Source organism: Haemorhous mexicanus, chromosome 25 (assembly GCF_027477595.1).
Source record: "Haemorhous mexicanus isolate bHaeMex1 chromosome 25, bHaeMex1.pri, whole genome shotgun sequence".
Taxonomy (NCBI): Eukaryota; Metazoa; Chordata; class Aves; order Passeriformes; family Fringillidae; genus Haemorhous; species Haemorhous mexicanus.
This window is the reverse complement of record NC_082365.1, coordinates 1,701,744-1,722,968: the sequence shown is the minus strand read 5'-3', so window position 1 is coordinate 1,722,968 and position 21,225 is coordinate 1,701,744. Positions and strand designations below refer to the sequence as shown.

The window sequence follows — 21,225 nt, the reverse complement described above, 5'->3', positions numbered from 1 at the left end:
ACTCTGTGTTCTGTATTTAAGCCCAGGGCTGGCAGACCTCTGCCCCCTGCTCCATTTTGTGCCCGTGGTGTCCCTGCTGTCCCCAGTGGGGCCGTGGGCTGGGAAGGGGCTGCTCACCTCCGTAGTAGAGTCCCGTGGCAGTGCACATCCGCCACTGTCCCTGATACATTCCGGCGGTGCTGGGGCTGCACATCTGCACGCTGACATCAGCCATCTCCTGCGGCTCCAGGGACCTCACCATCACCATGTTCACGTGGCCAAACTGGTCTCCACCGACATACTTCAGGCAAACCCCTGGGGGCCACGCCTCCGTCCCTGGGATTAGACAGGAGAGGGAATTACTGACAGTGCACCAGGAAAAGCTTTGTCTGTTTGTGTAAGACTGGTTGAAACATGCTTGTTAAAACAGTTGTGCAACTGTTGGATGGTCAAAGGGAACCAAGATACACAGGACACAGCAGCAGTGGATGCTGAGGAAGCCTGGTTTTCAGAGCAGGCTTAACTGGTGCATTTAGGGACCAGCAGAACAATTCATGTTTGAGTAATCTCTATGTCTCTGTTACACAAAAAAATTCTGGAAGTCACAGTGTAACAGCTTAAAAAAAACCAAAAAAGACCCTTAACCTATACACACCTCTCCTTCCCCAGGGCCAGAGGCAGAGACAAGGGCAGGGCTGTGTTGTGTGCCCCTACTTCTGCCTCCCTCCATGAAGCTCCTGAACCGTGCCACATCAAATACCTGTTATTTATACAAAGTATTGGCAATGTGTCCTTTCAGGGATTCATTTCTTTCTAAGCCTGTTAGGAGTCTCAAGAGGAACTCATAGTTTGAGCTGTAACTGAAGTGCCAGCACTATTTCCTAAACGGATTTATTTTTCTCCTTGCACCAACCCTTTTCTCAGGCTTGTGCAAAGGTGGCAAGAAGGGTTGTGAACACACAATTTATCTGTGGAGATCCATGTTCAGACTGCAGACACTGGGACAGACAGCGTGACCTGGCAATCAGAGAGACAGAAAACAGCTCCTGCGTGCAGGCACCGCTGCCAAAGATAACAAGCGCCAGGGCAGACAGAAAGAAAAAGCATCTCTTCTGAGACTCATGAAAAATCAGTTTAGCACAATTTTCTTTTGCTTCTTCCCCAGTCACGTCACATGACTAAGCCAAGGACAGAGAACACCTCCTGCTCAGCTGAGGCTGACGGAAATGGCTACGGAAAGCCTGAACCACCACGAAGCTTGGAACTGCTCCGTCTGGTCCGAGGCGAGCACGCTGGAGGCTGCTCTGACCTCACGTTACCTCAAGGAGCATCCTTTGCAACAGCTTGCCTGCTAATTTAATCCCTGTGGATACTCCAGTGAAGACACGGCAAGGACTGATTTTCTTGTCAAGTCCTTATTTTGGAATTCACAACCTCGCTGGGAGAGCAGGATGTGCACGAGTGCAGCGGGATGTTCAGCATGGGGGATGTACCAGTACAGCTGGAAAGGTGCTGAGAGAGCAGGGCTCTGAAAGAGGAGCTGGGTGTCTCACTGACCTCAGCCTGGGGCATGGGGCACTTGAGCATGAAGCCTCATCTGCAGAGGTTGGCAGCCCAGCAACATGGTTTAGTTTAAATTATTTATGTGATTTTTATCAGGTTTAATGGCTTTAGGCTTGCAAGGTGCCTGGAACGCTGCAACTGATAAGCCTCATAAAATGAAATTATGATTATGTCATTCTATTTCAGTACACTCATCTCTCAGGAGATGATAAATTGCAGAGAGTGTCCTGCAGAGCCAGCAGCAGCTGGGGGCAGAGTGGGGAGAGGAAGCCAGGCTGTTAAATCCTGCTGCTCTTTCAGCAATGGTTCTACTTCACAAACTGCTCCTTTGGCAGACAAGGCAGCACCGTCCTGCAGGTACCAGAGCAGGGCATTGTTTTTTACTGACACATATGAGAAGCCGACTGAACTGAGCTCACACACCACAAACTGACAATCTCTGAGCTCTGCCTGTCACACTCATCAGACCTGCAACGCTCCAGTGACACACGCCTCAGGTATTTTGTGTTCTAGAACTGAAGTCATGTAATCAAGGACTCCTGTAGAGCTGTTAAAAACCTTGGCTCTGCTTCAGTTATCTGCCTAACAAGTAGATATTATCTGAAAACACTACAGCCCTTTGATACTATACCTTAATTAAACCAAAGAATGGTTTTCAAATGCTGCAGCGCTCCTCACACTGCACAGTCATAACTAGCATGGGAAGCTGCACTTCACTAACCATTGGCAGCGTGGTTGCACCAAGCCCTGGCCTCCAGCACCACTGTGAGGGCATGGATGGATGGTCTGACAAGCCAGGTTCAAACCACAGAGAGGCCAAAACATGTTGGCCTCGCCAGGAAATCCTAATTCAAAATGAGCTCCTGTCCCCCATTTTAGAAGGCCCAGGATTTCAGAAGGTGAAACATTCCAAGAACAATGAAACATCCCCTGAACTAGGATGCTAAATTAAGGCTGAATTTGCATCCAGGAAATGGCACATCAGAGGAACAAGGAAGGGAGGAGTCAGCCCAAGATAGAGGTGTAGTCATAACACACAAATTGAGATACCAAGAGTGGAGAAACAAGACCTATCACACTTGCTAGATTTGTAAGAGCTGTATTTGGGACAGTTATAAAAAAAACGCCAGTCAACTTTCCACAGTACTGGAGTTCAAGCAAGTTCCATGTTTCACCCTTCCATTGTACTTCCAAACAGAAGGAGGCAGAAAAAGTACACTGAAATATGAAATCCTTCCTCTAGAATACATTCTCTATAAATCAGTGGTCTTAACACGCTAATGAAATACTCTTTAGATTTTTAGTGTGGTTTTAGTGTGGATATTCTGTCCAAGTACTGCAGCTATTCACAAGCAGAAATACTGAACCTGACTCGTGATGACTCCCTGTATCACACCTCGGTGTGAGATTGTTCTCCCCCACACAAGTACAAGCAGGTCAATTAAATTCAGACACACAGTTTTAAATGTTCATGCAATACCCCCTCGCTGCACTGCTTGAGGACAAAGAATTCCTTCACATCCATGGATCTCATTTTTCTCTCTGACTGCATCCCACCAGATCAAGCATTGGGAATGCACTTTGCCCAGCCTCACTTCCTGGATCCCAGGCACTGCTTTGACTTATTTCAAACTGGAATGTGGTCTCTCCAGCCCTGCATCCTCTCAGAACATGAAAAGGCAATCCTGCCCAAAGTGGTCCTGCCACATGACCCTTGTGTCACTGTCTTGTTTGTCTACAAGTTTCCTAGAGTTTGTTTGTGTGGTGGCACAAGGAACAAGACTGGTGACCTGACCGAGCTGCCCATCCCACCACAAAATGTTTGTGCCAGCCCAAGAAGGGAACTTGCTCGGGCTGGCAGCACCTCAGGGTGGCTCCAGCCCAGGTGAGTGCACACAAGCTTCCTGCCTCAAGGCAGCATCCCTCCCACTGGATCCCAGCACCTGCAGCTAAAAGGCCTCACCTGTATTCTGTATCCTCCATGTTTTTGTAAACTGGGTATCAGGAGGGATGGACTCTCCTTCACCTATGGTGACATCTTCCACAAATGACATGGAGGGGACATTGATATTTGGACTCTCGAAATCATAGTAGGCTCCAATGGCAGCTTGTAGATTCCTGGAAAGGAAAAAAGCACATTACAACCTGAAGTAGAGTTGGGTCAGGCCCTTTGCACAGGTCATATGTCATCCTAAACAGGTCAGCAAAAATATCCAGACTGTAATAACTCTGCTGCTCATGTGTTTTTTAAAAGCTTTTATCTCTATCACATATGGATTCTCCAACATAACAGAGCTCAAAATACAGCACTTTTTCTTGCCAGGGACACTGGCTTAGATCACTTTTCTACTCTGCTTCTATTTTCCCTGAAACTTTGGAACTTACAAGTCTTGGAGGCCTCTACTCCAACAGTTCTTTATGAAACTTGCTGAACAGTTCAGGAGACACCAAGAGAAGAGCTATGCCACAGGAGGCAAACACTGGGCAGTTTCTTCACCAGCCTTGTTACCTCGGCTAAGTGCAAAAGGACCAACCAAACCTCTCCATTTCATTTTGGCACACAAGGTTCAAAAGGAGCACAAGAGGAACAAAACATCAAGAACACTCTTCTGATAACTCTCAGGGCCAAAGGGCACCAGTGGCTACAGATAATAACTCCAGCCTCACTGGAGTTTTTGAGACATAGCATCAGGTACAAACTGTTTATTCATCAATAAAGTGCCTGTTCAGCTTTGGGTAGTCACAACTTGCAGGAACTTACAAACCACCTGAGTCAAAAGTTCTCACTGAATAAAGATAAATGACAGTGCAAGTCTGTGATATATTAAGGACATTCAGAAAGCCACAATGCTATTGATTCCTGAGCATGGTGCAGCTACAACTCATGATAATTAATGTGAGAAGAAGAACAGTCAGGCAGGAAGAGGATTCATGAGTCTTAGCTCAGTTCCACGATATACTATTAAGTCATTATGTAAGTGTTTGGCAAGTCATGTAATTCCTCTGTTTATACATGTCTGAGAGGTTATGGCCCTGATTTACATGTTGTGAGTGGGTGCTGGGAGAATGGAGATGAGTAAAATCTCCCCAAACGCAATGGGCATAACAACTGCTTTTTTTTATTCATGACTGCAGAAATCTGTGTTGCTTTTTTGAGCAAGATAGAAAAAAAAAACCAAAACCAAGACTTCAGGAACTGGGAACCACCACCTAAAACCAAAGCCCTGCAGAAGCTGCTCTGTGTGGGCACAGTGACATATTGAGGGGCTGGATAGTGGTGGGGTGTCATGTGTCCGAGTCAGACAGCCAAGGTGAAAGCAAGAGAAACATTTGCAGCGTGACCCTGAGCAAGAGCAAACACAGGGCTTTGTGGGGCTGCTTGCCAGCTGGAAAGCAGCTTGAAACAGTGAGTAAAGAAACTGCCTCCTGTTCAATTCCTACAGTGTTCATGGCAAAAAACATTCAAATCAGACATACTGGATAAAATCTGAACTGCATGGGAGCAGTGTCACTTTCTCCTCACAGAAAACTCAGGAGACCCAAAGTGCAACTGGGGGGCAACAGCAGCAGGTAGAGCCACACTGGGGGCACTGGGGGAGGACCCAAAGAGCCCCATTGGTTTTGCAATCAATCCATCCATCACAGCCCCAGCAGCCAGCAGATAATCGCTGTGGGAGTCACAGGAGTTGCTGACATTCTGCTAAGGAGGCACTGGAGGAATGTCCTGCACAACATGGCCACGGGGATCGATCAGCAATTCAGCAACCCCAATGTCACAGCCAGACCTTTGCCATCCGTGCTGAGTGGACTTTGGTCCAACACAGGAGCCACTGGGTCCCGTGCCGTGGCCAGAACTCTGAATTCCAGAGCAGAAAGCATTATTCAGCCTGAGGCGTTTTCTACTTAGGAGTGTCAGGGCTCTATTTAATCCCACCAGCTCAGTCAAATGCTGCAGGAAGGGGCCATGTCACATTAGCCAGTAAACAGAGACAAATGCTCAGTTTTACGTCACCAACCGCCTGTTGCTTATACACTGCACAAGATTTACATAACTCACACCAGGGCTGTGCCAAGAGACTCCTGCTCGCTCACCCAGCTAACACCATGAGCTGGAGCTTAGTTTGCAGTAGGATTTCTTCCTGTAGTACAGCAATCCAAGGCAAAAGGTATTGTAGGAGATACAAAAGACAGCAATGCAGCTCTTTCTTTTCCTAATGCACTACTACATAACTACATTTTCAGATGGACCACAACACCTTGTGAGCAATTGCTCTGGAATCAGTGGTACTGACATTTTATTGACACTGAAAGGAAAAAATAAAAGCTCTGAGGGGCAGATTTCTACTGCAACTCTTTGCAAGGCAGCCTGGCTGTGTTTGTTTGCTGGACTGCAAACAGGCCTCAGAAGGTAGTGGGCTATTTGTGCACATAGGCCTGGGGCCAGCACTCCCATCCCGGGGTCATATTTCAGCGCGCTTTGCCACTGGGAAACAACAACACTCCTCTGCAGCATCGAGTTAAAAACTAACTAAAGAACAACGCATGCTGGAAACAGATTTGCCCCGTTTGTGATCAAACAATCCCAAACCCACCTCCCCACTCCCACTGTATGATCCGTTTGATGGGGGATGTTTGGGGTGAACCCTTCTACGTGTTTCAATGCCTCTTGGACTTCCCAGTAGAGAACTAAAAAGAAGCTTCCAGAAACTGAAGAGAAATTCATAGTGGCAAAAGCCAAAGTCAGGATGACAAAGCAAATCTGCCTTGAGTTCATGTTCTTTGACACAGACAACCCCAGGAGATAGGGACAGAGCGGTGGCAGCTGCGCTCTGTGCCAGAGGCACCTCCAGCTCACACCCTGCACAGCCACTGGCTCTGTCCCACTCCTCCCCCCAAGAGACAGTGCTCCTCCTCCTCCCTGGCCCCAAAACCCCCAACATCAGTTGCAGGGCAGCACTCTAGGGAAAATGCCACTTGCAGAGGTGAACTCTCTGCAGTCTGGTGATGTGCAGGCAGCTGAACCCAAGCAGCACATCCTGCAGTCACCCTTCTGCCACAGGCACAGCATCAGTGCAGCCCACAACCAAGTGTGACCCTAATGACAGAGATGCCTTAGGGCACACACACGCAAGGCCTTGAGATTCGTCTATTTTAAAATACATATTTGGGTTTTTTTAGGCCTTTGCCCAGCTGTAACTGCATGGCCCCAGCTGCAGACACTGCAGGGACAGACACAAGGGTCAGCCCTCAGAGCCTCCAGTTATCATCTAAAGGCTTCTGCTCACACATCCCTGCCTGCTTGATTTCACTCTTCACTGTGACTTACACCACACTACTTACTACCCTCTGCTCTCTGCCATAGGAGATAAATGACTATTATAAACCAAACAACTCTGCAAATCCAGCCAGTGTAATTGACATGATTGAGCTCTCCTAATTACAGGGGTGGCCATGCAGCTCTTTCTTCACAGGGCCCTCCAGGTTTCAGGCCCTCCTTACCTTCCCAAAATTAAGCAATTTTTCCATTTTTAGAGCAGTCCCAGACCACAGCAGTTTGTAGTCCTGCCACACTTACAGAGCAGGTCTGACAGGATCAAACTCCCAGGAAAAGCCTGCAGTCATAAGTCACCCCAGCGATGGGGTGAGCCCAGGACTCAGCACTGTGCTCAATTTTAGCCCTAAGAGCAAGATTCCAGAAAGAGACAGGGGAGTAGGAAGCAAGTACAGGTTGTAGCCCCACATCATCAACCAAATCCACTCTAACTCTGGGTATCCCTCTCCTTCCTCTCCAAAGACACCCCATAACTCTTGGGTGTCAAGTGCTTTTCCCATACAACAACAAGGTGTTCCTTTCCAGATCAATCCTACTGCTCTGCTGCTCTTCATTTCAAGCCTCAGGAGCTAAATTACCATAGTCAAGTTAAAACCTTCTCTGCTAATAGCTCTGGTGACATCCCTTAACAACTCTTAAGTGATAGCAAAGAGGTGGCTCATCTTGAGCCCTTCTCCCTTCCCTGTTTTGTCTAGACAGCCTTTTGTTATGTTAAACCAATATATTTAGCCATTAATTAATTAAAGTAATTCAGTGGTCAAAATTAAGAGAAATTCTTCCAAATCAGCTCACAAACTCAAGGCCTCCTTACACAACCTCCCTGTCCTGCAAACAACCAACAGCATACAGGTAAATGGAAATTGTCTTTTAATCGATTGTATCAGACTTTCTTAGGAGACTGAAGCACAGAGCCTCCTGAGGCCTCAAGCAAAGCAGGGCACGGGCCCAAAACCCTTCTGCTACCCAGAATATGGAGACTTCTTTCAGCATAGAGAAGTTCAGTATCTTGGAAGAAAAGCAGTACAAGCAGGTGCTTCAAACATACAAGACAAGGGACATTAGAATTTGAACTATAAATGTCACAGGAATCTGCAAGTTTTCATATATTGTCAAATTACTTGATGAGAGAGCCAAAGACAAAGATGTAATTTTTTTAAAGAACAGATTTTTGGGGAGTAAAAATTCAAATCAAATCACAGCTTAGGCTCAAAATCCAGCCTACAAATTTCTCTCTCTCTGGCTCTTGCCCATGCCCACAGCACAGCACCCACCATGGCCTGCTCCTGGGGAGCACTGCAGGGCTCTGCTTCTCCTGAGCTGCTGGAGAACACAACAGACAGAATGCTCCCTGCAATGGCACCTTCCATTTGGAATTTCAGATGGGAGGCAACCCTCAGGCCATGCAGAGACAGCCAGCAATATTCCTTATGTAACAAATGGACTTGGTCATTGGAAAGAAGGTGCCAAGGTCTGTCCCCGTGGAGGGTGAGAGGAGCCAGGCAGGTGCCCTCAGCACTCACAGGGTGCAGTGCTTTGTCATGAGCCAAGCAACTTAGGTGACATCTCCTGGAAATATGCAATGTAGACGCTGGGCAGTGCTAAACAGCACAATAAAATCTCCAGCACAGAACATGTGACATAGGACACCTCGCTCTCCTTCTGTAACTCAAGTCTCCACCTTCACAGAGCTCCTCTCGCTCTCCAAATGCAGTCTGTAACCAGGCACCACAGCACCCCATAAGGTGTCTATTGTTAAAAAACAAAAATAAACAGTGCAGCAGATGGACAGTTTCTCACTCCCAAATAATAGAACTTCTCTACATGATACTGGGGGGAGAGACTAAAAATGCACATGGGAGACATCCAAGTGAGGCAACCCCTTTTGTCTCTTCACTTCTACAATCTCAGTTGGATGTTCCTTATCCCAGCTCTTGGGGACTTGGATTGCTGATAATCCAGGCTGGTACATTTCCAACAGCTTCTATCACTCCTGAAGCAGGAGATGCCTCACTCCAAGCCTTGGAGAAGGCTGAAGGGGGTGGGGGAAGAGGCATGCACATCAGGCTGCAGGGAAGCACTTCTACCTGGAGCTTTCAATTCAAACCTTCAATAGGGATGACACATGGCAATTAAGTGCAAAGTCTCAAGATGTTTTGAAGGGCTAGAATTTTAATCAGTGAATGTCTTTCAGCAGACAGAATTTCAGAAAGCAAAATTACTGTGTCAGTTTTCTTCGTTCTTGACCCCTCTTATACTAAAGTTACACTAAATTCTATGTATGAAGTTGGGAAACTACATTATAAAATGCCTGATGATGGAAAAGGATCACTGAGGGAGGCTGAAAGTTTTAAGCTGAATTTACACAGCTGAAGGGGGGGGGGAAGATCTTACTAATTTAAAGCTTATGTATTTTTTCACATGAAGACACAGAAAAACATTTCATTGTTTTAGTTGAAAGCAACAGTTCCACAAGTGGGGTGTTCTAGGAAGAAGACAGAAACCTGTGGTGACAGAAGCAATCCTGTGTCTGCAGAGGCAGCATGAGGAGAGAAACTGAGAGCCCACAGGAAAGGCACAGTGTCCTCAGAACACCAAACCATCAAAGGAACTCACTTTTCCTGAGCAGCTTTAATGTGCACAGAAACACCAAGAGCAGCTGCTGAAACCTTCCTGAGATACCTGCACAGGGCTGAGCACATCACCTGAGCACAGTAAAAGCACCTGAGCACAATCCCTTGCCCAACAGCAGCACCACAATAATGGTGCTACAAGCAGGAGTCCCCAGAACCATCCCCAGCAGCTGAGCCCTCCCAAAGCAGTTGGTCCCAGCAGCTTTAAGAGGGGGGTAAAATATCCTGAGAATGTCCCAGCAGGAGCTGCCACTGAAAACAGGCAACAGCTCTTCCCAGTGGAAAGTCATTGAGAGCTGCCAGTACACGGGAGATTCTGTAACTGCCAATTCCTCAGTACAAACTATGTCACCAATCTATAAATGTCTGATGAAAGTGAAAGGGGATTAAGCTACAGAAACTGTCTGAGAACAAGTTGGGGCATGTAAGGCAGAGTCCAGCTGGACCAAAATGATATTGTACCCAATTCCCAATTCTGCTACAGTTACCTGCTTATGCTTTCATGCCACAGGCACCAAATTTTTCAATGCTTTGTACCTTAGAGCACAATTATAGTATGTCCCACAGTTATAAATACAATTTCTTAAGAGTCTAGATTTCATTCAAAACAATCAGGTCAAATATTTGAGTTGCTCTGGAGAAGAGGTGTGGATTTGGGTTTTTTTTATGCACTAGATAAAAGCTTCTAAGAAAATATTTTTAAATTGTTTAATTCTGTAATGTTGCTATTTTTAGTAGCATTAGGAGACAGCTGTGGACACAGAGAGGCAGCAGTCTGGGATGGTTCACAGGCATTAAGAGACACCCACAGTGTTTCAAGTGAGCCACAACAGACCAAACAGTTTCAAACCTCTTTTCCCTCCCCAACCCAAGGGTGTAAATGACCCTGCACCCGCTGCAATCCACAGAGCTCCCAGTCCTGACATCCTGGCAACAGCACATCAGCAACCACCAGATTTGCTTCTGGGGTGCCACTTCTGCCTGTGAGGACAGCGTGGCACCAACTGGGTTACAGTAAGATGGACATCAAGTCCAAAGCCCTCTTTCTTCTTCCCTACTAAAGCTTATCAACACCCCATCAGTGTTTTGAGGCAACCCTTCTCACCAGATTTGGCCCAGCTGGTCACCATAAACAAATATTAACCCAGCCAGAGTCACACCAAGACACAGATTGCTCGACAAACGTGTACTGAGTCACAGAAAGAACACGGGACTCTGGTCTCTGTCACCTGATAAGGACGACGGGAACTCCCACCCACTGCTGTCACTGCCCCATGGATGCTGGGTGAGGAACAAAAAGCCACAGGCATGCCCAGGGAAGGATGATTTATCTGCAGAACCTGGTCTCAGTTTCCTGCCTCCTCCTTGACATGAGGATTCCCCACCAAAGGGAAGGGGCGTCAAAACCGAGCTCGAGGTCTGTGCTGAGCAGTGGGAAGTTCCCTCACATTTGTCAGAACAAGGATTCAGTTTGAAGAGCAGACCAAACATCTGTTCTCACAGGACACCTGCATGCTGCAGATGTCTGCAAATACCTGAGGTTAAAAATCAGGAGCAATGCTGGTGTGAGCCACTGTGGGAAACACATCCCATATGAGTGAATCCCCTTGACCCAGTCTGTTCTGTTAAATTCTGAGTGTCCTGACTGCTCACACAAATACATGTCAAGTATTTCTCTGAGTAGCACCTACACTTCATGTAAGTCATGGGAAAAGCAATTAAACCCCTATTAGCTAAACCATGTCTCTAGAATCCCAATTAAGTACATCTACTTCTGGGTAATACAAGTGTTTCACTGGATATAAAGAATTTGAATTATCTTCATGCAAAACATTACCTAGGAATTACTAGTTAAACCATGACACAGCTACAAATTCTCCTAAATAGATGAAAAAAACACGAGGATCTCTAGAAGAGATCTGACAACCTTACAAATAATGACCTTTTCACCTAAAGCTGGATCCAAAAAGCTTTGTTACAATAATGCTTTTTTTTCCCCCACACACAATGGAAACCATCGTTACCTAACACACTTCAATTAAATATCACACCTACTGCTCTGATAAAAATTCAGCTTTCTAAACAAGAGCTAAAAAGAGAATGTAAAGAACTATTACATGTAAGTTATTGAAATATACACTAGTTCTTCCAAGCTGGGAATCTCTGAGCCAGCTACACTAAAATATGGATTTTAAATCCACCACCATTAGCTACTTCAAACTAATTCACTTGCTCATGGAATTAAAGCAGCTCCAAGCCTCTCGCCCACAAAACTGGCACACACTCCAATGAAAAGAAAATAATTCTTTTTTCTTGTCCCAATACAATTTCCACACCAGCTTTAGAGGAATCCAATGACTTTTATGGAGCTCCAGGAACTCCCTGTGAAGGCCAGCCAAGGCCAAAGGGGTTCAGACCCGCTCCTGCCCATTTCACAGATCACTGTGGAGCTGCAGGCAACACGTGGGACTTCAGTGCACCACAAAAAACCTCCTGTGAGCCCCCTCCCTCCCACCTGTGGTGGGGCCCCACATCTGGAGGGGAGGGAGCAGAGCCAAGGTAACCGAGGGGGATCTGATCCTGGATGCAACAGTAGCAAAATGTCCTCCCCACTCCACTGCCCAGAGTTTCCTCTCAAGGAAGAAACGTTTTCAGCATCAAAACAGTTCATTTTTGGTTCTGCTTTTTGAACAAAGAAGTTCGCTTTTGGTTTTAGGCTGAAAGTGAAAGCTCAGCCTCTCCCTCTGCAGCCTCTCTGAATGGAAAATAAATAACTAAATAGTAAAGCAGGATAGTGTGTGCTGCTGCTGGGGAATGCACAGCCAGGATCTCGGGAATCAGATTCATGCAGCAAGAAGGCAAGAAGTCAGCACAGAAAACAGAGATAACTCTAGGAAAGTGTTTAATAAATACCAGGGAAAGACAAAGGGTTTAACCTGTATTTCCTGCAGATCAAGGAACAGCCTCTGAAACTTTGGATGCATATGTTCAACCCAAAGCATTTTTGCAGCACTTAATAAAGCCAGCTGGCAGTTCCTTAGCACTGCCCAAGCCTGACAGAGGTCTGAAGGGGCACTGAGCATTCCTGGGAACTGGAGAAGTGGACACAGACTTTTAGAGGCTACTTACAGGTATTCCTCCCCAGTCAGCCACTAATTTTCCCCCCTAGATTGGCCAAACAAGCTATTTAAAAGTAATTCCTTTATTCCAGCAGTACTGCTAATTCACTGTAAGTCCTCTGACCACAATTACTAATGATGCTGTTGGAAATGGTCTTTCAAAGCACATTAAGCTCTGAGTGTTCCCTACAGTACATGAAAGACACAAAGTGGGGAAGGAACTGTGGGTCTGGAGATGACAGTTATTGCCAAAGAGCAGCTTTCACACCTGGGAACAAGTTCTAGTGAAACTATTTGTGTGTTTGTTAATTAACTCACACATGGGACATTGCTACAGAGAACCTGGAACACCCTACATGTGCATTTGTGTCACCCCACCACGAGGTCCCTCACCATTTCCTGCAGGTGAACATCAATCCTGATGCAGAAGGAAGGGATCATCCCTAAAAGAATGTGCCATGCCTTTAACAATTGGAAAAGTGACCTGATAGTCTCATCAAGACAAATTATTTGCAGGATGTGCTGGTGCCAGAAGGTTCTGACCCTAATCCCAGGCCACACAAGGCAAACCTGGTAGGGCACCTGAATCACCTGGGCAGTGTGGATTGCACAGGGCCCCTCAATGACACGGGAAAGGCGCTTCCAGAACAGGAACACATGTCCCAATTGTCCCTGCTGAGGGACAGCAGGGTTAGTGCAGGGTCAGCCCAGCAGGGCCAACGACCCCGTGGCCATCCAGGAAGGGGTGGGAGCTGGGCAGTGGGACAGGCACAGGGCACAGCTGGCAACGGGACACAGCAGCACGAGGAACAGCACCAAGCTGGGGAAGAAGGAGCAGCCCCTGCCAGGCTGAGAACAGGCACACACACGGGCTCTGAGCCCTCTCAGAGCAGCCCCAGCCCGTGTTTGTTTGCACACACATCTCATCTCACCAGCCCAAGCCCATCCAGCCACAAGACTTACCAAACTTGATAAAAAAAAATGTGAAAACCCATGTTTTCAGAATCAAACTACTGAAGTTGGGAAATTAAGACTATTTCAACCACTCCAGTCAGTTCTGAGGCTGGATTTGAAATGCTGTTATTTCAAACAAGAATTCAATATTCCTGAATGAAAAAGAGCTGCCTCGGCACAAACCAAGAACACTCTGGCTACACAGAGCATCTTCAGGAGTAACTTTCAGGGAACTCTGTTCCCTGCTCTCCCCAGGAACCTCACAGAACCCCCAGGATTACAGTGCAGTGTCAGTTTTAGTCATATCACCAACACATGGATGAGGTGGGAAAGCATCTTCTGCTGGGAGCCAACCGTTTCTTCCAAACAAACTCCTGAACTCCTCGAGACCTCCTTACACATTGTGTCAGCTTACAAAACACAAGGAATTACTTGCTATTCCCCCACTCCTTCTGCAGATGCTTATTTGCCACTAAAATTTGATATGGAGCTGTAGGAGGAAGGAAAAACCAAAACCAAAAAGCCAACAAAGTTGTCTCACTACTGTTTATAAACTCAACAATTCCACACAAGTTTTCCCACAGCTGTTGATATCCCGACCTCCCCTTGCATTTCAGTTTTCAAAGCCGAGGTTTCTGGGTTTGAAGTTCTACCTCTAAGCAGAGCTTAGCTAAGTGATCTCTCTGTTCACCGTGTCTGAAACACACAGCACTCGCTTGCTCTCCTACAGCTCCCACTCTGCAGAGCTTTTAGGTCAACACACTTTGGAGATGGGCTGAGAGGTGCAAGGGCTCAAAACGAGCCAAATCCCCCGACTCACAGAGCAGCTGCCCCACAACATACTTTTTACAGCTCCTGGGCTCACTGCACCAGAACACTCCTAGCTGCTGTTTTTCACCCTTGTACTGAATATCTCCCCTGTTTTTCTCGAGCTACAGGCTCGCTGATAACCCGTGCCTGCTTTTTCCTTAGGCAGTGACACAGAGCCTTTATCAAGACAAACACACACCCGAGAGTCAGAAGATTTAGACAGACCCTCAGTCCACAAGCAGACGCTGAGTTTTCCCCAAACACCCCAGTAACTCTCACACGTGCACCGCGGCCGCTTCCAGGGTCCTACAGCGCCTTTCTGCCACAATTTCCCTCCTTCTGAAGCTGCCTCAAAGTCGGGGCGCCACAGACCGTCCCCTAACGCAGGCTCACACGCCCCGTGTATCTGTTCGCCACCCCAACAGCTCCGCGGCCCTTGGCACCCGCGAACCCACACCCCGGGCTGGGGCCGAGAGTCAGCCCCGTCCGCCCCGGCTCCGTCGCGCTCCCCCACGGCCATGGGAGCCGCCTCCGGCCCCGCGCCGCCCGCCCGGCCCAGGCAGGAGACAGAGGGCCCAGCACAAACACCGCTCGTTCCCCCCAGCCCCGCCGGGGCCGTGGGGCGACCGGGCCAGGGGGGGCCGGGGCCGCGGCCCCTCGGTCCCGCGAGCCCCCTCAGGCCGTCCCGCCCGCCCCCCCCGGCCCCGGGCCCGCACCAGTTGGTCATGTCGAGAAAGAAGGCGCAGCCGGCGGGGCTGAGCTGGAAGCCGAGCAGGCGCTGGAACTCGCCGATCAGCACGTCCTTGTCGGTGGTGCCGAGGCAGCTGAACTTCTGCATGAGCTCCGCGTCCAGGTCCACGTCCATGCCCTCCATGGCCGGGGGTCCCGGGGGCTCCGCGGCCGGGCCGGGGCCGCCTCAGCGCCGCGCGCGCGGGGGGGGCGCGCGGGGGCGGGCGGGCGGGCGGAGGGGGGGGGGGGGGGGGGGGAAGTGGGTGCGCGCGCCGCCGCCGCCACCGGCACTGCGCCTGCGCCGCCCCGCCCCACGGCGCGCGGCACGCGACGTCACCCTCTGGCCGGCGTCACCCCACGCGCGGTGCGGGGCGGGGCCGCGTGCCCGCGGGGGGACGGAGGGAGCGCGGCAAGGGCGAGGGGGCGGGGCCGCGCATGCAAATGAGCTCGGCGCGTGACTTGGGGGCTCCGCTGCGTCACCGCGGGGCGGGGCGATCGCTCGTCTCCGCTCACATTCGCGCGCTGCCATCCATATATGGCGGCGAGTGCTCGTGTTTGTGTATGCAAATTACTTTCCGTGACGTCATACGGCGCCATGCAAATGAGAGGCGCAAGGCTCGACGGGACCACCTTCGGTGTTTTTTTCCGCCTAAAAATGATGTTTTCCCAGCAATTTTCGACGCGCGAGGCTGCTCCGTGCGCGGCTGGCGATTGGAACCATCGGGTGTGTTCCGCGAGGAGAACACAGAGAATTAAGAGAAAGCGCTTTGGCATCGCCGGGGGCACCAACGAACCCTGCGCGCCGGGGGGCGCTGCGGGGGCTGTGGGCGGGTGATGGTGGCGTGACCAGGGACGGACGGGCGGGCGAGGGATGGCTCCACCTGCCGGGCGGGAAGAACGACACAGTGGAGTCCATTACTGTCACTTCCGGGCCCTACGGCAGCCGGCTGGGGTCAAACGGCGGACGGCGGCGCTGTGTGAGTGCGTCACTGCGCGTGTGCGCCACTTCCGGCTGGCGGCGGCGGGAGCACCATGCCCAAGTGAGTGCGGGAGGCCGGGCCGGGGCTCCCCGGCGGTCCCGGGCGGGGGTTCCTGGGCCGGGGTCGCTGCTTCTTGAGGGTTCTGGTGCTCCCCGCAAGCCCAGGGGCGCGGATGACCGGGCGGGCCGAGTCCTGGCGCCCTGCGGGGTCGTTCCCGGGGCTCCGTTAACGCTCACAGCGGGCTGTCAATAACATAATAAGGCTTTTAATAACAATAAGTCTTTTTCCCGATAGGTTTTACTGTGATTACTGTGACACGTACCTCACCCATGACTCGGTGAGTACCAAAGCTTCGGCTTCAATTCTTTTGCACGTCAAGAGCATTAAAATAAAGCTTACCTGGGCTAAAAGCAGCTCCTGAGGGGTACAGCGGTGTTCCTTCGTGTTCTCCCCTTCCATGCAAAAAAGAAGGAGAACGTGCCATGCTCCTGGTGTTCTCCAGCGCAGCAGTGGCAGGGTCAGAGAAGGCAGCTGGGGGGGCCTCAGGGCAGCCTTTGGAGAGTCAACACTTATGTGCTGATAAAAATTTGTATAAAAGTCTTGTACATCATCCCTCCGCTGCCTGGGCGCAGAAACAAACCTGCTTTATGCGTCTAAATCACACGCGTTTAAAATAATAAGGAATAGCAGTAACCTTGGGGTTTCTGTGGCCTTTCCCAGCCCTCCGTGAGAAAAACCCACTGCAGTGGCCGGAAGCACAAGGAGAACGTCAAGGACTACTACCAGAAATGGATGGAGGAGCAAGCCCAGAGCCTGATTGACAAAACAAGTAAGGCCAATCTTTCTGTGACCACGGCTGCCTCCCCCTTCCTTCCCCTGCCTTTCCTCCAGCTGCTGTTCCTTGCTTCCACCTTGACATTTCCTCACTTCCTTGGGGAGTCTTTGCTCAGTGAGTCGTGAGTAAAATCTTGGAGTGTGGATCTTGAGTTCCTCAGGTTTTGGGCTGTCCTGGGAGAGCTCTGCCTACCACACAAGAGTAGAGGTTCCCTCCCACGGCTGGTGGCAGTGGCTTCATGTCACTATTCATGAGGGCTGTCAGTGCCACTGCTCTCAGTGATATCCTGCAGGGCCTCACAACAAACTTGTGCTGCTTGGCAGTGGCAATTTTTGCTAAGAGCACAGATAATTCCAAAAGATAGGAAAATAGACATAAAAATGTGTGGATTGTTGCATTTTTCACATACTGGGGTTGCCTGCCCTCAGTTGCCAAGAGGTGTCTTTTTCTGGCACTTAAAGGCTTAACTGAAGTGTGGCATTGATTCCTCTGTCACTTCAAGAGGTCCTTTTTCTCTTTCCTGTATGAAAGAAACACAAACACCAGATTAGCTTTGTGGCAGCACTCCTTGGCTCGTGGGATAGCTCAGGTTGGACAGGACCCCTCAGGATCACTGATCCCACTCCCAGCTCCATGCAGGACTGCCTGAGACCTAACCATGTGACCAGCAGCATCCTCCAGCTGCTCCCTGAGCTCTGACAGACTCAGAGCCTTGCTCACTCCCCTGGGGAGTGTTCAGTGCCCAACCACCTCTGGGTGAAGACTTTTCCTAAAACATCCAGTCTGGATTTCCCCAAACTCATCCTCACTCTATTTCCCTTTATCTATTTTCCTTGTGATGCTTCCAACTTCCCCATCTTTTGCCTTCCTCCCAGTCAATACCAGTGGAATTCCTCCCCTTCCTTGCCCCCCATTTCCTGCTCCTGGCCCTGTTGCCATTCCAGCACAGCATGTCCCGGTGGAACGCTGCGGATCCCGCCACGTGGTTGATTTTTGGTTTTTCCTCTCCCACCCCCCCTCCCTCCTGCCCTGCCCAGGGGTGTGACATCCACGCAGGAGCTCTCTAGTCCCAGCTGTAACAATAATTGTCTCCAGGAGTCTCAGGTGCTCCCCAGGTGCCAGGGATGTGTCCGGCGTGGGGCCAGCAGCGCACGCAGCATGACGTGACCGCGGGGCATGACACGGACGAGCGACCCGGCCCTTCCTCGGCCTAGTAACTGGTGTTTTTTTTCCCTGGGATTCTTTCTTTCCTTTTTTTTTTTTTTCTTTTCCCCCCCAATGTAGCGGCTGCATTCCAGCAAGGGAAAATTCCACCGACGCCGTTCTCGGCACCACCTCCGGCCGGAGCCATGATTCCACCTCCTCCCAGCATCCGTAAGTTTGGGGCACTTTGGGACTGGGGTCAGGGCCCTCTGGAGCTGTATTGTTTGTGTCCTCAGCTTGGAAAGAAAAGGCCTTTTAGCTTGAAGCCAAGCCATCTTGAGCTTGTGCTACCAGGTGTGAGGAGTTTTGTGTAAGAGCAGCTCAGTCCTTACTGTGTCTGATTTTTGGGATGCTGAGTGCACCAGAAGCAGTGACACCTCATTCCATGGGGGTTCCCATGCAGGTGGCTCTGTTAAAACTGCACAGTGGGTGGGTTTGGGTTGGTTTTTCTAATAGGAGTCACTTTGGTTGCCTTTTGCCCTTGATTTGGTGAAAGGCCCAGAGCCCTCCCAGCCCCCAGCTCTGCTGTTGGGAGTGGCTGTGCTGGGTGTGCACAGCTGGAGTTGGTAGCCAGCATATTCCTCCTCTGCTCACTTCTAGCACCTGGAATCAGGGCTGGAAGGGAGGCAGATGTACAGCCACCGAGGCACTAGTTACTGCCACGTGCTGTGAATAGCTGCAGTGCTCTTTGGTGGCTGAGAGTGCCAGTGTGTAACTGTTGTGTCTGTCCAGCTGGCCCCCCCCGGCCCGGCATGATGCCAGCCCCACACATGGGGGGGCCCCCGATGATGCCAATGATGGGCCCACCGCCCCCAGGAATGATGCCAGTTGGACCTGGTAAGTCTGGGATGGGGTAACTCTGCCATGGGGGGCTGGCTGGGGGGGTCTGGGGGGTGTTTCCTGTCCCACCATCTGTTGGGCACTCAGGGCTGGGCTCATCACGCTTTGGTCACACCTGTGTCACTGTTACCCTCCATGGAGAGACTACAACAATTTTACAACCACTCATTAAACCCCTTTGCTTCTCATTGAGAGTCACCAACCCCCTGTGCAGCTGGAATTATGGCTCTGGGAAGTCACAGCTGTTCTCCCTCTGCTCTGAGCAGTGATTGTTTAGGAGTTTGGTGCCTCCAGGTCTCAGGTTTTGCACAAGAGGTGCATTTTTTGCACTAAATGGTTTTTAGTGTTTAAAGCATCTCAGGGGAACGTGTTCCAGAGAAACAATGGGTCTGGAAAAGGCTTTATCAGAACTGTAAACTAAAATGTCTTTGATCCATTCTACTCCTGAGCTTTCCTGGCATTTGAAGAATTCTCAAGGGATATCTTATTGGAACAGTTCCCAGAACAAATCTATGGGAACACACACACACGTGCACTAAAAGTAGTGAAGTGTCTTTGTAATTATTGTCTTGCCTTTGAAAGTGTTCTTTAAGTGTTTTTAAAAGCTCAAGATAATTGCACAATCTGTGATATTCAGCAGCCTGGCAAAAATATATGGCAAAATGGGATGGAAACCATTATTTCAGGGCTGTGCAGTAGAGCCCCTGCTTTTCCCTGGCAGAGATGCTCTGTGCTTGTTTGTGAGCACATGGGATGGTTTTGCTGCACTTTTCTCCAAATTAACGCATTTCCAGATCAGTAATTAAGCTGGTGTGACTCTTGAGTGGCTGGAAATAAGTTGTGAGTGAGTATTGTCAGAATGGGTGTATAACCCAGAGGCTTGGTTCCTCCTCTGCTGCTGGCTGAGCTCCTCAGGAAATGGAATCCATCTCGTCAGCTGCCAGGTCAGAGCTTGCAGACTTGGAACATGGGAGTTCCCTGGAGCAGGGTAGAGAACCTGCCCACTGTACAGTGTGAAATTCCCCCCCTCTGAGGGTGGTGAGGCAGATGTTGCTGTGAAGAGAAGCTGTGGCTGCCCCTGGATCCCTGGAAGTGTCCAAGGCTGGGCTGGACAGGGCTTGGAGCAACCCGGGATAGTGAAAGGCGTTCCTGCCTCTAGTAGGGGAGTGGAAATAAATCTTTAAGTTCCATCCCAACCCATGTTCTACCATGACTGGGCAGGTGGTGCTCCCAAGAGCTGTTCTCTAACTTGTCTTTCCCCTGGCAGCTCCTGGGATGAGGCCACCCATGGGAGGACACATGCCAATGATGCCAGGGCCCCCCATGATGAGACCCCCCTCCAGACCCATGATGGTGCCAACCAGGCCAGGAATGACCCGTCCAGACAGATAAAGATGGAGATGAAGCTGCCTTTTCATATTAGGACCTTCCCTATGATAAACACCACAGACCTGTGTCCCTGGGGCTTTGTACTCAGTGTGTGGAGCGATTCTGCTGTAACCTCAGCATACAAATGGACACACCCTGCACTGACTTGTACAAGGTCTGGCTTTTTGGGTGTCTCTTCAATTGTATTATTCCCCCCCTTTGAATGATAAAAACAAGAATAAACATTGATGTTGTTTCCATATGGACTCAGAGCCTTGTTCTGAACTCTCTTCTGGGGAAGAAAATAAGGGTGGGAGGAGCAGTGCTGGGCTGTGAGGGAAGCTCAGGGCTGATGGGGGAACCTCTGGGAAGGGGATCCTGGAGTATCCTGGGGCAGCTCCAGGGCGGCCTGGGGGGGTGATCCCGGGTTGGCTCTGAAGTGGGGTCCGGAGGGGAGTTCCAGGGTGGTTCCTGGAGGATCCTGGAGTGGCCTCTGAGAGGGGAGTCCTGAAGGATCCTGGGGTGGCTCCTGGGTTGGTCCTGAAGTGGGTTCCCCGTGGAGGTCCCGGAGCAGGTCCCTGGATGTCCGGGAGGTCACTTTGGCGTCCCCTTTCCCGCACACGGCCGGAGCGCGGCTGGGGCGGTGCGGGAAGGGGCCGGCCGGGGGCGGTGCGGGGCGGGCGGTGCGGACAGCGGCGGGCGGTGCGGACAGCGGCGGGCGGTGCGGGGCGGGCGGTGCGGGAAGGGGCCGGCCGGGGGCGGTGCGGACAGCGGCGGGCGGTGCGGGGCGGGCAGTGCGGGAAGGGGCCGGCCGGGGGCGGTGCGGACAGCGGCGGGCGGTGCGGGGCGGGCAGTGCGGGAAGGGGCCGGCCGGGGGCGGTGC

At 50.4% G+C, this 21,225-nt stretch overlaps 2 protein-coding genes across 3 annotated transcripts in view; one reads left to right on the top strand and one right to left on the bottom strand.

Annotated features, from left to right (window-relative positions):
• The window catches only part of ILRUN (inflammation and lipid regulator with UBA-like and NBR1-like domains), a 28,013-nt gene extending 12,678 nt beyond the window's left edge, over nucleotides 1–15,335 (bottom strand). Inside the window, exons 1-3 of the mRNA XM_059867870.1 lie at nucleotides 15,104–15,335; nucleotides 3,506–3,660; nucleotides 118–315 (exon numbers count right to left, since the gene is read on the bottom strand). Coding sequence (XP_059723853.1) covers nucleotides 118–315; nucleotides 3,506–3,660; nucleotides 15,104–15,261 — 511 coding nt within the window. The 5' untranslated portion in view covers nucleotides 15,262–15,335. The remainder of the gene's footprint in view (nucleotides 1–117; nucleotides 316–3,505; nucleotides 3,661–15,103) is intronic.
• A 703-nt stretch (nucleotides 15,336–16,038) lies between these two features.
• Nucleotides 16,039–20,602, top strand: SNRPC (small nuclear ribonucleoprotein polypeptide C). 2 transcript variants are annotated; one of them, XM_059867622.1, is made up of 6 exons: nucleotides 16,039–16,156; nucleotides 16,391–16,433; nucleotides 16,817–16,925; nucleotides 18,216–18,305; nucleotides 18,867–18,971; nucleotides 20,242–20,602. In XM_059867622.1, exons 1-6 carry the CDS (start codon nucleotides 16,149–16,151, stop codon nucleotides 20,364–20,366), a joined length of 480 nt encoding a protein of 159 aa, XP_059723605.1. In that variant the 5' UTR covers nucleotides 16,039–16,148; the 3' UTR covers nucleotides 20,367–20,602. The 2 variants fall into 2 exon arrangements, with proteins under 2 accessions (XP_059723605.1, XP_059723604.1); XM_059867621.1 differs by having other exon boundaries at nucleotides 18,213–18,305.
• Nucleotides 20,603–21,225: the final 623 nt, after the last annotated feature.